The sequence below is a fragment of the Podarcis melisellensis genome, assembly GCF_964234715.1.
Source record: "Podarcis melisellensis genome assembly, chromosome: 7".
Lineage (NCBI taxonomy): Eukaryota > Metazoa > Chordata > Lepidosauria > Squamata > Lacertidae > Podarcis > Podarcis melisellensis.
The window spans coordinates 47,386,199-47,398,783 of NC_138539.1; the positions used below are offsets into that span (position 1 = coordinate 47,386,199).

Consider the following 12,585-nt stretch of genomic DNA (forward strand, 5'->3'; position numbering starts at 1 on the left):
TGGAACTATATCAGTGTTTATTTCCTGTGCCACTATTTGCCTCTCTGCACATGACCAAGTATTTTCCAGCAGTGCTTCTTTCCAATGCTTTCCATTTCAGTTTGTCAACTACTCATATCTGTATGGTCATGAAAAGAGCCATCTTCCCATATTTTCCTTTTTACCCTATGGAAGATTTGAACCGAGTTTCTCAACTGAGCCATTCACTTTCCACAACAGGATCAGGGTCAAGATGGGGCAGCACAACTGGAAAGGTGCTGTGCCAGCCACACTTGCCTCTTCTAACCTACCCCACAGTGCATCAGAACCTACAAAACTTTCCTCAGTGGAAGACAGACACTGGGATGGAAGTAAACATATACTGGAGAGCTCTAGCTGTCAATTCGGTCAGTTCTTAAGCTGCAAAGGATACTCTCCCATTGCCAGTTAAAGGACCCCAGGAGAGGTGGGCAAATTATTCTCATAATCAAGCCAGCTTTGTTCTTTTTATAAACACTAACAGCCTTGCATACCTGGCCTTCCTTAGGAATTCTGAGGAACCAAAAAAAATCACTGCAGTTCTGACATCAGTGGTTAAAATAAGTGCAGTTTTAAAAGGTTCACGAGGCCATCTTGATTCATCTAACATGGATGAAAAAGCCTGCTCCTTGATCTCAGGAAGCATCATGCAAAATTTGGTTACGATATCTTAACAACTTTCCAAAATGTATAGTAGACACATACACCCCTTTAAGTTGCAAGCAAACAGTATCACTTGTACCATATATTATCTTAGGTGGAAAGTGAAATTGGGGTAATGTTCCTAATGGTGCTTATCCCCACAACCCAATTTCCCCCCACCTATCATATAGACCCCAGAATAGAGAGAAGCAAGCAAAGAGAAACAAACAAAAAGCTGCTTGCTTCCTTTCAGCCTAGCTGACAGCAGGTACAGCTAGTGACCTGCACCTACACATTGCTGTTGTCCTGGCTGCATGAAGGCAAATGTGCATTGGCTGCTCTTTTCCTCAAATTCATTTGACAGAAGGCAAAGATGCCCCACCCCAGATTCTAATATTTGTATAGCTACAGGCATTCCCTTCTATTGCAACATCCATTTTTCTATTATATAGGGAGGGAAAACTATCATTCTGCAGTTTTTATGTGTTCTTTTCCATGGTTAAATCTGGACTTTAGCTAACGTTTAACGTGTTAAGTAAGTGTCTTAAGTATTGTACTAGATTTAAAAAACCAACCTCTGCACTTTCATTTCTGTTCATACTGAATTCAGCTGGAAGCTAATGTCAGAGGCATATCACTTTTTAAAGCAGTCCTTAAATAATAATAATACTCTAGTAGTATTTAAACACTCCTTTAAAATGAAATCTGTTAGCATTTGTTTTCATTGACCATCTGTTGTGAATGTTTGATTACAGCATTCTGACTAAACACAGAGGATTTAGAAAGTAGAGCATGTGTGTACTTAATTCAGGAAAACAATTAAAATGCTATCAACTAAACCTCTTACATTCTTTCTTGCATCTTGTATTTAAAACATGGCTTCCTGAAAATGAGTGACTTAAAAGTGAAATGCATAAAAAGGACTTGATATATAGGCCTACTTAGATTAATCTTGTATTCCTAAACCAAATAAATAAGATATTTTGTTGTGTCTTGTTTGTGTATTAGATGGCCAGGATTTTTGCAGGCATGAAAATGTTGTCTTATGCTTGAACAATTAATCCCAGTGAATTTACTTAATGGTTCATGATGTGATCTGCTACAAAGAAAACCAACCTACACTTCAAAATCAAACAAACATGCCTATCAACTCCTTAAAAGGGGCTTTAAGAAGACATTAAGCTTTCCAAATTAGTTGAGTGCTCCCAGAATAAATTTAGATTCTAACAGCTATTACAGACTTTGGCTGCAACCCTAACCATGTTGACTCAGATGGAAGTCCCATTGAATTCAATGGGGTTTACTGCCAGGTAAGGGGTTAGGATTGCAGCCTCACTTCTGGAAACCAGTGGTCTCATATCAGCTGCATTAAGCATTATTAAGTCTTCTGAAGGAAACATGGGTGCTTTACTAATTGATAACTAGAAACTATAGTTATAAAACCAAATAAGAATGAAGTAATCCAAGTAAGATTTTTTACCTTTTGTATCTTCTAATCCACTTCAAAAAGTGAACCAATGACACCAGGCTATATGGATGACCTGCCAATCAGAGGCTTCCAGAACGCAGTACATGAGATCTGTGGGCCTCAGTTGTTACAAATGCTCTGGAGAGGGATGTAAAATGTTGTTAACAGAAAAACAGCACTGTCTGCAACTCATTCCCAGAACACAGCAAGTATAAATAGCTCAGTTGGTAGAGCATCAGGATTGTGGGTTCCAGCCCCACATTCAGCAAGATTCCTGAACTGCAGGGGGGTTAGGCAAGATGACCTTTGTGATCCCTTCCAACTCTAGGATTCTGTGATGAAGATCTGTTGTCCAGGCTTCTCCTTAGCACAACAGTTTTCTACTTGCAGGACATTTTTGTGGGAGAACATTCAAACATGCAAACCTCCACACCTACAATCCTAAATGTTATCTAGTCCAGGGAAAAGTTGCACCATGCGATTCTGCTGATTGCCAACTCTCTCATCTGTCTGTGACAAGGGCTGCAGAAGTGCACAGCACCAACAGGAACCTTAGCATTATGCCTCCAGTGCTTTCATTACAATATAAATGGGGAGGATCTGCATAGCAAATGGCCACTAAGGATATGCACTTGCTTCAGCGTAGAGGTCAAGTAGAACTGGCTCTGCAACCTGGCCCCTCTCTAAGTGTTAGGGAGCAATTTACATATTCAGTTTCCAGCTGAGCTTCTTTCCTATACAGAATACAAATTACTAGCAGCATTACCAGTGTAAAGTTTTCAGCGGTAGCGTTCAGATGTGATTTACTGAAATGCTACGGTCAGAGTCTGCTCAAGATTTTAGCATTGACTTCCTACTAAATTCCTCCAGCTTGTGCCTTTACCTAACATTTTTTCTGAGTCACATTTTACAGCTACAAAACACACACAACCTGAAATAATGTTTTACTGCATGGTGCCCCATTTTATAGCTTTATTATAGAAAAACCAATATATGACAAATGAAATACTGTCAAACAAATCAGCAGAAGATATACTGCAAACACTTTGGGTGGGGGTGGGGAGAGAAAGAAACAAATTTCACCCAAAATGAAAACCAGTACTCAATGCTGTTAACATTTTAGTAGAGGTATCTGTTGTACAAAGAGACTTTAAAAATTAAATGTGGTATCGTAGAAGTTCTGGTTAAAAACAGTTGTCCTGAGTTGGAAAATAACATGGATATGGCTGAGACCAGGATTATCATTAAAAACATTTTCCCTCCATTAAACATCTAAAGATGGACCATTCACTGTTCAGCCCCAGGGCAGGAATGTGGAAAAACTCCATGCAGGTCAAAGGCTTCACTGAAGTCAAAGGCTTCTGCCTGTTGGCTTTTAAGCAGCATAAGGTTTCTCAAACACCCTCGGAATGAGCTCTTACTGGTCAAGCAGTTTTGTTTTACATCAGCTAGAAAACAAATGAAAGAACACAGTGAGCCTGTTTGCTGTTAGGAGGAGATTAAAATTGTACATTAGAAATGGCTTGACAGCTTCCAGTAAGTCCTCGATTGTACACTACCAAGTAAAAAAAACCCCTCACAGCCTGCAGTAGTTCCCCTCTCCCCTTTACCGTCAACAGGATTTCCATTGCAGGACCCAAGGGGTCTATATGCACAAAGGAAACTCCAGACTAAAGGGCGGGAGAGAAACAGGCCTTCTGCCACAGCACTAGTTACCAGACAGCAATTTGGGGACTGTAGGGAGTGCCTATACCCATGATGGGTTCTTAATGGCCTTATAAAAAAAAGGTAAAGGGGCCCCTGACCTTTAGGTCCAGTCGCAGACGACTCTGGGGTTGCAGTGCTCATCTTGCTTTATTGGCCGAGGGAGTCGGTGTACAGCTTCCGGGTCATGGCCAGCATGACTAAGCCGCTTCTGGCAAACTAGAACGGTGCACAGAAACGCCGTTTACCTTCCCGCCGGAGCGGTACCTATTTATCTACTTGCACTTTGATGTGCTTTCGAACTGCTAGGTTGGCAGGAGCAGGGACCGAGCAACGGGAGCTCACCCCGTCGCGGGGATTCAAACCACCGACCTTTTGATTGGCAAGCCCTAGGGTCAGTGGTTTAACCCACAGCACCACCCACGTCCCTTATACGTAGCTGCTAATTCATATGAAGCCCCAACCTGGCTTGAACCAGATTCTGAGGAGATGGGAAAATAAATTATCAAGCAGGACATTCTCTAACTTTACCAACTTCATGCTGCTTTATGGCATTTGCACCACCAGTCAGCCAGAGCACAAACCAAGGGTGGGATGAAAATATAACGAGTAAAAAAATAATAATTCTGCATTTTGAAAATGAGGAAAGCAACATACCAGGATACCCTCCAACATAAATAGGGTTGTTCGTATCTGCAGAGGTGGAGTGTGTATGTGGATTGTCAGTCTGAACCAAGTTTCCATCAACTATCAAAGCAATACGATGCTTGCTTTTGTTTGCTTGGAGTTTGTGCCACAGTCCATCACACAGACCAGTTGTGCCTTTGGGCTCATAGGTAGCTGTTATTCTACCAGCTCCGTTGTTGACACTGAATAAAACCTATACAGCAGCAGCCACGCAACAATAATAGAAGAAGGCAAGAAAAAGATTTGTTCTTTTAAATATAACGAATTTCTCAATAATGATGTGGGAAAGTTTTCATTTTAACCAAATGGTTGGTAATTCATTCAAAGCTCACTGCTTTGAACAGTTTTGTCAGCTTTGACAGTTGAGCAGTATGTAATGCCCAAGAGACTATTCCCTATCAGGAAGAGGCCAAACTAGCCTCCCAGGAGCCATCCCTATTTTTAGAGTCCTACCCAATTGCCTTTTCTAACCCAGACTAAGGGTTTGTGATGGATCAACACTCCGCTTGAAGGAGAACTCTAGCATGCGGGGTGCCTTTTCTCCTAGGAATTATTATGTTAGAAACTAATTTATTGCCTCATTTCTTCTATCTCCATCTGATCCCTGTTTTCTGCAGGAAAGGGCATCTTGCACATACCACTCCACACAATGTCAGAATCAGGCCTTTAGTGTCGCAGCACCTACCCTTTAGAAATCCATCCCATTAAATATCAGATACGTGCTACCTATCTTGTCCTTTTGGATGTATTGAAGACTTTTCTCTTTCAACAAGCATTCTAAACAGAGATTCTTATCCCAGCTGGTATCCGGATTTGGTCTGAAACTGTTTTCATATACATACGTGCTGTTAACTGGCACTATGTGTGCAATTGTTTTGTATGTGTTTTTATTATATTGTGAGATCACGTTGATATGCTGCATAGGAGGCAACTCATAAATGGGAATCATCACTGTCATCAGTCAAGATGGCTCCCTGGGCACTGGGGAGTTCCCATGCATGGCCTCCTTGGAATCTGGATAGATGCCAGCTGAAGGCTCATGCTGGGTGTGGGGTGGGGTGAAGCATTGCAATAGGCTTCCTTAGCAAGGCTCGTGTTACTGCTGCTACATCAACATCCTTCATATGAGTGTTTATTGGTGGGGAGAGGAGCCTAAGTGGCCGTGACTCACTAGTGACTAAGGAAAAGGCAGTTCTGGATGAGCACAAGCTAGCAGTAAGCAGGGCTGAATAGGACAACTGCACACTCTGGGCAGATCAGGTGGGAGGGCTGCCCCAGAGTTGGGGGCATCATCAAAGCCCATATCTAATCCCCTGTACTTACCACGATGGAAAATTAATCTTTCTCCTGATCTAACAAAACTTTCTAGGAGGTAAAACCCTGAAACAATTGTCCCCTTTTCTGACCTTCTGTGTGGAAACGTATTCATTAATGAATTTGCTCACACTCAAAAGCCTCCCCTCATCCCACTTAATATAAGCTGAAAAGCGCAAAGGAGAAAAAAGGGACAGAGAAAACAGAGAGAGGTAATAGAGGGTTCAAGTTATTCCACAAAAGCTTCGTTTAATGGAAAAAATTCCTAGGAACCTAAAATAGTAATTTGAAGATGGCTTCATTGAAACTGTTTAGATGTATTTTGACGGTTCTCAAGATGGTTTATGCTTTCCTTCATTTGCAATGTATTATCTGACAAAACAGCTTAAATAATTAAGTTTTAGGCTTCTCAGGTTTATTATGGATATATTTATAAAACTATAGCCATGGAATTTATGTCTAACGGGTGTTTTGTTTTTTTTAAAAAAACATTTCACATTTTTCATCATCTTATTTTAGAGACCTTAACTTCCTCATTGTTTAATTAAAGTCCCCAAATAGATGGCTGTGAAATAAGCATTATACTCAGAATGAGGCGAATGGGGAGGAAACACTGGTGTAGGAGAACACGGAAGTATGATTCACGGAGATCGCTAAAACATACTAGCTAACTAGCGGACAAACCTACATTCACAACAAATTCTGCATTCAACATTTTTCTGTCACATATTAATAACTGACCCAGCTTCTTCTTCCAGCATTACACATTACATATGCATTCTCCTTGATTGTTATTAACAGACCCCCACCAGATTTGTCAAGATTGATTCACAAGCACATTTTCACACGACCTTATAACTCACCTTGCCATTAACTATTTCCAAGCCAATGGCATCTACTTTAGCGCTACTAATTCCCAGAAGAACTCCATTGAGAGCTGTGGTGCGGAACTCAAATGTAACATTAACATCAGATCGGACTTTGTAGCCTTCCTTAACTATTTAAAAAGAGAGAGAAATAACAAAGTTGGGAGTCAGTAATCCTTCCTCTGATGTCATGTTCATATAGCGTTGCATTAGACACAACCCAATATTTCCACCATACCCAAAGATGTAATTCTGATTATGTGGGTAAAAGTAGGTACACATTTGGACTGTGGAAGATATACACTGCTGAAAAGTTCTTGGGTAGTCACAATACAAATTACCGGTACTTCTCAGAACATATACGTGCATGATGCTGTTGTATTTTATAGTCTTTGGTTGTTTGTTAAATAGGGCTTTGATCAAATGGTGTGAAACCTATCTAAAAAAAGTCATTTCCCCTATTGCTGGCTGGGGCTGATGAAAGTTGTAGCCCAAAACATTTCAGGTACACCAGATAAGAATCCATTTTATAATAGATCAATGCTTCTAAAAAGTGGCTCAGAAACAGCTGTTGAGACAGGATGGGTTACCTCCTGACACACTTCCAATGTAAAATAATGGCTAAGTGGCTTGGTTTTGTAGGAGAAAGTACGAATTAAAGCTTCCTCTAAATTTTGCTACATTGTAAAGCTTTTACTTGCTCCATGGTTAGTAATACAATTATTATTTTTCTTTCTGACCAATAGTTACTTGAAATGTGATCAATTAAGTAATTATGTTTCAGAATTAAGCAATAGCTGTTTACATATTATCAGTAGGGAATCAGCAAAACTGGAGCAGGGGATCAATACAGGAGTGGAAGTGTAGAATAATGGAATATTACTGTATTATTTCATTTTTGCTTGGGAAAAAAGGTTTGCAAAACAATCTGTTGCTTACCAAGGGCAGCAAAACCACTTCCATCAAAAAACGTTCCTTCCTGGGCTGCAACGTAACATTTATTCACAGCAAAATTTGAGACTGGGCTTTCTTTGTCCATTTGTTTGCTATTAATGGTTACTCCACCAATGCATGCAGGGATACTGTGAGTAATCTGCAAACAATTCAGTGTCATGATTAATGCAGTACATACATCTCACACACATACACACTGCAAAACCTTACTGCTTCAGAACTGTAAATCACTGAAGATCAGGGTTAGTAACACAGCTGTGAGCACATAAAAAGAAAAGAAACAGCATAAATGCACATAATGTGTGTCCAGACTGTAAACAAACCAAAGTGCCAGGGTGGTTAGTGAGCCAGACCAGCACTGAGGAGTCCAGGGTTCACGTTTCTACTAAGCAATGAAGGTTGCTGGGTAATCTTGGGCCTGTCACAGTCTCTAAGCCTAGCCTACTTCACAAGATTGTTGTGAGAATAAAATGGGGAGGAAAACCAGATATCAGCTTGAGCAAAAGGCAGAATAAAAAATGTAATAGATAAAAACAGATCAATAATCCTACTTTTGGGCTGAAATGTGAATTTCTAAATTAAACTGAATCCTGTTATTAGCTCCACAGCAGGAAAAACACATACACGATACAAATACCTACATTTTTTCCTTGATGGCTACTGAAATAGAGGGAGAGGGGAATTCAGAAAACAGGATGTAGGAAAGAGTTAATTCTCCCTTCTTGCCAGCACCACTGCTAGGATAAAAATCAGACCACCAGAAGTTAATTTAATTTGAGAAATAATGTTGGGAGCCCCCACCTGGTTACAGGGTACATTTTTCACTGTTCAGAAATGTCATACTGCTTTTGTTATGGCTATGAACAAGCTCCTACTTATTGCAGACACAGTGAAAGCTGAAGCTGCTTCTTTCAGACACTGATACACTTTGCAAAGCTTAGGTAGAAATCATTGCTTCAAAGGACTTGCATACTTTAAACACATTCAGACCTAAGAGGTGAGAGGGATGAATGATGGTATAAAAGCACCAAAACTTCCATGGTGCTGATATCAACATCTGATATTGACAAGTCATTGGTGTGCAACGATTCCTGCACGGATTTTGTGTTTCAATGCACTGCAAATTGTTGTTTTCTTTCAGAATGCTGTTATGCAGCCTGATTTGCCTGGCAGACAATAGACATAAAGGACAATTAAAGAGAAAAAGCTTACATTTCCCATTTTCTTGGCTGCATAAGCCGAGGGTAGTCCCCCTAGGTACAGCTTCCCATCCACATCCAATGTGTTTCCATCTCCCGGAACATTTACAGCTGCAGATTCCTGCCCATCAACTATGACAACACCTTTCCTTTTAGTATACTCTGTCTTCACCTATAAGATACAATATTTGTAAGATGACACCAATAGTTAAGACTAGGAAACATCCAATTAAGAATAGGGTTCCATATATTGTGTGGGACGAGCATGACTATTTTAAGTTTTCTGCTTCTTCCAATGCTAGACATCAATGCAATCTTTATTTACTACATTTTTGCAGCAAATTATTGCCTTTGGATAACTTAATGCACAGTGCGTTAATAAAGAAATGCAAAAGCTACCATGCATTTAATGAGAAATTTATTTTTATTTTAAAAATACCGACATGCAGATAATGAAAAGTTCTGAAATAGTGCAAGAGGAGAATAATTAATCGGGAATTATTTTTCCAACATAAGAAAGTATGCGAGAAAGGCAGGAGACCCAGACCTAGGACAAGGCTGAATGCAGACATTTGGCCCACCTACCGTATGCCATTTCCCATCACTGACGATTGCTCCATGAAAGGCTACTGCCCGACCCTTTCCAAGGTCAAATGAAAAATAAAGCTTTCCCCCTTGTAGCTGAAGGGCTGCATAATCGACCTGCTTTTGGTGAGTCATGTAATATATCAGGCCACTAGAAGCAAAAGTCCTGAGGTTCAACTGCACAGAAAGCCTAGGGGAGGAAACATGAAATTGATCAGAGCTTGGAAGCCAATAGAGACCCCAATGGAAACTGTTCTAAGCTCTCCAGAGGAAGAGATTGGTGCAAGTATGGTATGCCCATGATAAAGAAAATGAAACACCATCACATCTATTCTCTGCTTGTGGCTAGAGTGCCACAGGTAAGGAAGGAAGGTGAAGGCAGGTGGTGTGAGAACCAGTAAGGAAGGGAAGTGAGGTAAAGAAGAGAAAGGTGGAAACAAGACAAGAGTTAGTGAACATGAAGATAAATGGCTATGTTCTCAGGAGCTGCTGTTGAACCAACCAATCTTCCACTGAGGAAGACGGAAGATTCTGGATCCTGCCTGTCTCCATTGAGGGAGGAGCTTTCCTGTGGAGAAGTACTGCCCTCCAAGTGTCTCTGGTGCATAGACTTTAACACACCCATACCCTTTAAAACTAACTGCTTTAGCTTATCCCAAAGAGAGATACATACTTGCTTAACTTTCCTACAAATCAGTGGAATTAAACCTTTCTAAACTTTTATTCAATAGTGCCCTGTGAAACCAGAATGATGGCCCATCTCACATGTTGTTAGGCATTTTGCATGTTTAAAAGCGCCATTTAATTTTTTTAAATTACAATTAATCATAGCAAAATATACCTACTTTTTTCTTACAGTGGACTGATTGAAAAGAAGCATCAAGTGGCTGTTCCTTGCAAGGCCAAACTGATGAGCGCCAGAAACATACTTCAGTATTTCATCCTCTGCACAAGGTTTCTATTAAAGAAAACATTAGTTAAAATCCCACCCCTTGCATCCAAGCATTGCTTTGCTTAGTTTTTCACCTGAGTGCTGATGCCTCACAACATATAAATCACAAGTATAAAATTCAAGCAAAGATAACATTATCAGAACCCAGGCAGAAATGACACAACTTTCATCTTTGCAAACAAGAGCTGTAGGTTTAGATCAGGGCTGGGGAACTGGATTCAGAAGTGGCAAGCCCTTTGCAGGTCATTTTGGCACCCTGCTTCTCCCCCCGCCCTTTGTCTCTCTTAACACCTCTCATATTTCCAGGTCAGGTCTTGCCATGGAGGAAAAGGATGATTAGATTTCAACCACATACTTTCTTAATTTCTGCAAGAGGCCTGTAAGAAATTGGCATCATCTGCATCTCAGGAAGGATCTCAATGTCTTCTGGCTGGATGGTAGGCCTAGGCCTCTCCCAAAGGAAGCAGCTATCCATATCAACACCTTCATACCTCACTGCAGTGGTGAAATCCAGAAGTCTGGGTTTTAAAGAAAGAACAATTTATTTATTTCAATGAAACACACAAGAAACAGAGCCACTGTTAATAGGTCCACTGTGCATACTATGAAAGCGCTTATAAAAACTCCCTATGTGAAATTCAAAAGAGCCCTCACGTTTATTGACACTAGTCAGGCATCTCCACAATTATGTGTTTTGGGTGCAACAGGACCCATCCTCTATAACAGTCAGCTGTGATTCTGGACTTCATTGCAACTTTAAACAAAGTGAGGCAAAACTTGACACCTGCATGTTTTCCTGTGACGTGAATGCCAAGTGACACACATCTCCACCAGCAAGCAACCGTTGTACCCAGAGAATACTTGCATGCAGCTACAGAGGGGCAACATAATCTGCTGTATCATCATCTGGGCAAAAAAAGGCCTTAGAAAGAATTTAAGGTTTAAGGCTAAAGCAATGGAAACAAGGACAGCAATCTAATCAATTTGATATCATTGTCAAAGAACTATAGCTATGGATTTGTCCATGTTAACTTTGGGTCTTCCTGTGTGTTTTATTACTTCTGGTTTCTTGGCTTTAATTTATAATTGTGTTGTGTACATTATCACTTTCATAGAAGCCACCTTGAGGGAGCTTTGGCTCTGAAAATAAAGGCTGTACATATTTTAATTAAATAATAAACTTACTCCATATTAAATATCAAGTTGGTTATACAGCCATAGAAAGAGCCTGCCATCTTTAGTCCTAAAATGCCTTCTCCTGCAGGAATCCCACCAATGAAGAAGTTAGATATATTCATTGGCCTAGTTTCTGCCAATGGGCCAAGCCTAATTTCTGCAGGGCTACTTTCATCCACCTGGACAGTTATAATCCTGGAAAGAAGAAGAAAACACCACAAAGTGAACTATTATCCAATTAAAAAGATGTCTGATTTAAGAACAAGAATCAACAGTAAATGAACCAGAAATAATGGTGGTTCTCCTATCTTGCAGTCCTGATTGTGTGGCAGACCAGGTGTATTCAGTAGCATTCCAATTAATTTCTAGCACTAATTCAGTTGTAGGTGTCTCATAAAACATTGGATTTATATGTTTCTCCATCTAATAAATAAAATAGCTAATTGCGTGTGTACTTCTTGTATCAGTACTTGGCATAATTCTCCCTGGTGGCCAAACTGTCTAGCAATTTCAAGGGAGCATCCATGCACAACTTAATCAGAGGCTCTGCAGTGTATGCAATTACCATATAAATCACAACTTCTCCATTAACAGCAGAAAAACACAACTGTGGTTATTCTACTGAAATAAACTAAACTAAACTAAGCCAGTTCTTTAGGGACCATGGTAAACTTGACAACAGGCCTTAATTAAACAAGTGATTCAGCTTCTACCTCTTATTCCGAGTCAGGATGACCGAATGTTCTCGTCCATCGCTGTAAGTTCCATTAGCAGACTCAATGAGGACCTTTCTTGTACTTGCTCTGTCCCCAGCATTGACATGCACTGCCAGATGGCCATTGACCAACATGATGGAGAAAAAGGGCTGAGAAAGACGGAGAAGATCAAGTTCAGCTATTACTGTCTTGCTTACTCCTTGTAAACTGTGCTGCCCAATCCCGATTCTGCTCACCCCATTCCAATCTGAGTTGTGCTCAACAGTGTGAGCATCTCTGCTTGACTTTGGATGACACCACTAGG

The 12,585-nt window shown here is 40.4% G+C and overlaps 1 protein-coding gene across 1 annotated transcript in view; it reads right to left on the reverse strand.

Annotated features, from left to right (window-relative positions):
* Positions 1-3,234: 3,234 nt before the first annotated feature.
* The window catches only part of LAMA1 (laminin subunit alpha 1), an 84,662-nt gene continuing 75,311 nt past the window's right edge, over positions 3,235-12,585 (reverse strand). Inside the window, exons 54-63 of the mRNA XM_081917963.1 lie at positions 12,279-12,430; positions 11,575-11,760; positions 10,745-10,907; positions 10,283-10,395; positions 9,438-9,627; positions 8,866-9,024; positions 7,639-7,792; positions 6,697-6,830; positions 4,490-4,712; positions 3,235-3,576 (exon numbers count right to left, since the gene is read on the reverse strand). Coding sequence (XP_081774089.1) covers positions 3,416-3,576; positions 4,490-4,712; positions 6,697-6,830; positions 7,639-7,792; positions 8,866-9,024; positions 9,438-9,627; positions 10,283-10,395; positions 10,745-10,907; positions 11,575-11,760; positions 12,279-12,430 — 1,635 coding nt within the window. The 3' untranslated portion in view covers positions 3,235-3,415. The remainder of the gene's footprint in view (positions 3,577-4,489; positions 4,713-6,696; positions 6,831-7,638; positions 7,793-8,865; positions 9,025-9,437; positions 9,628-10,282; positions 10,396-10,744; positions 10,908-11,574; positions 11,761-12,278; positions 12,431-12,585) is intronic.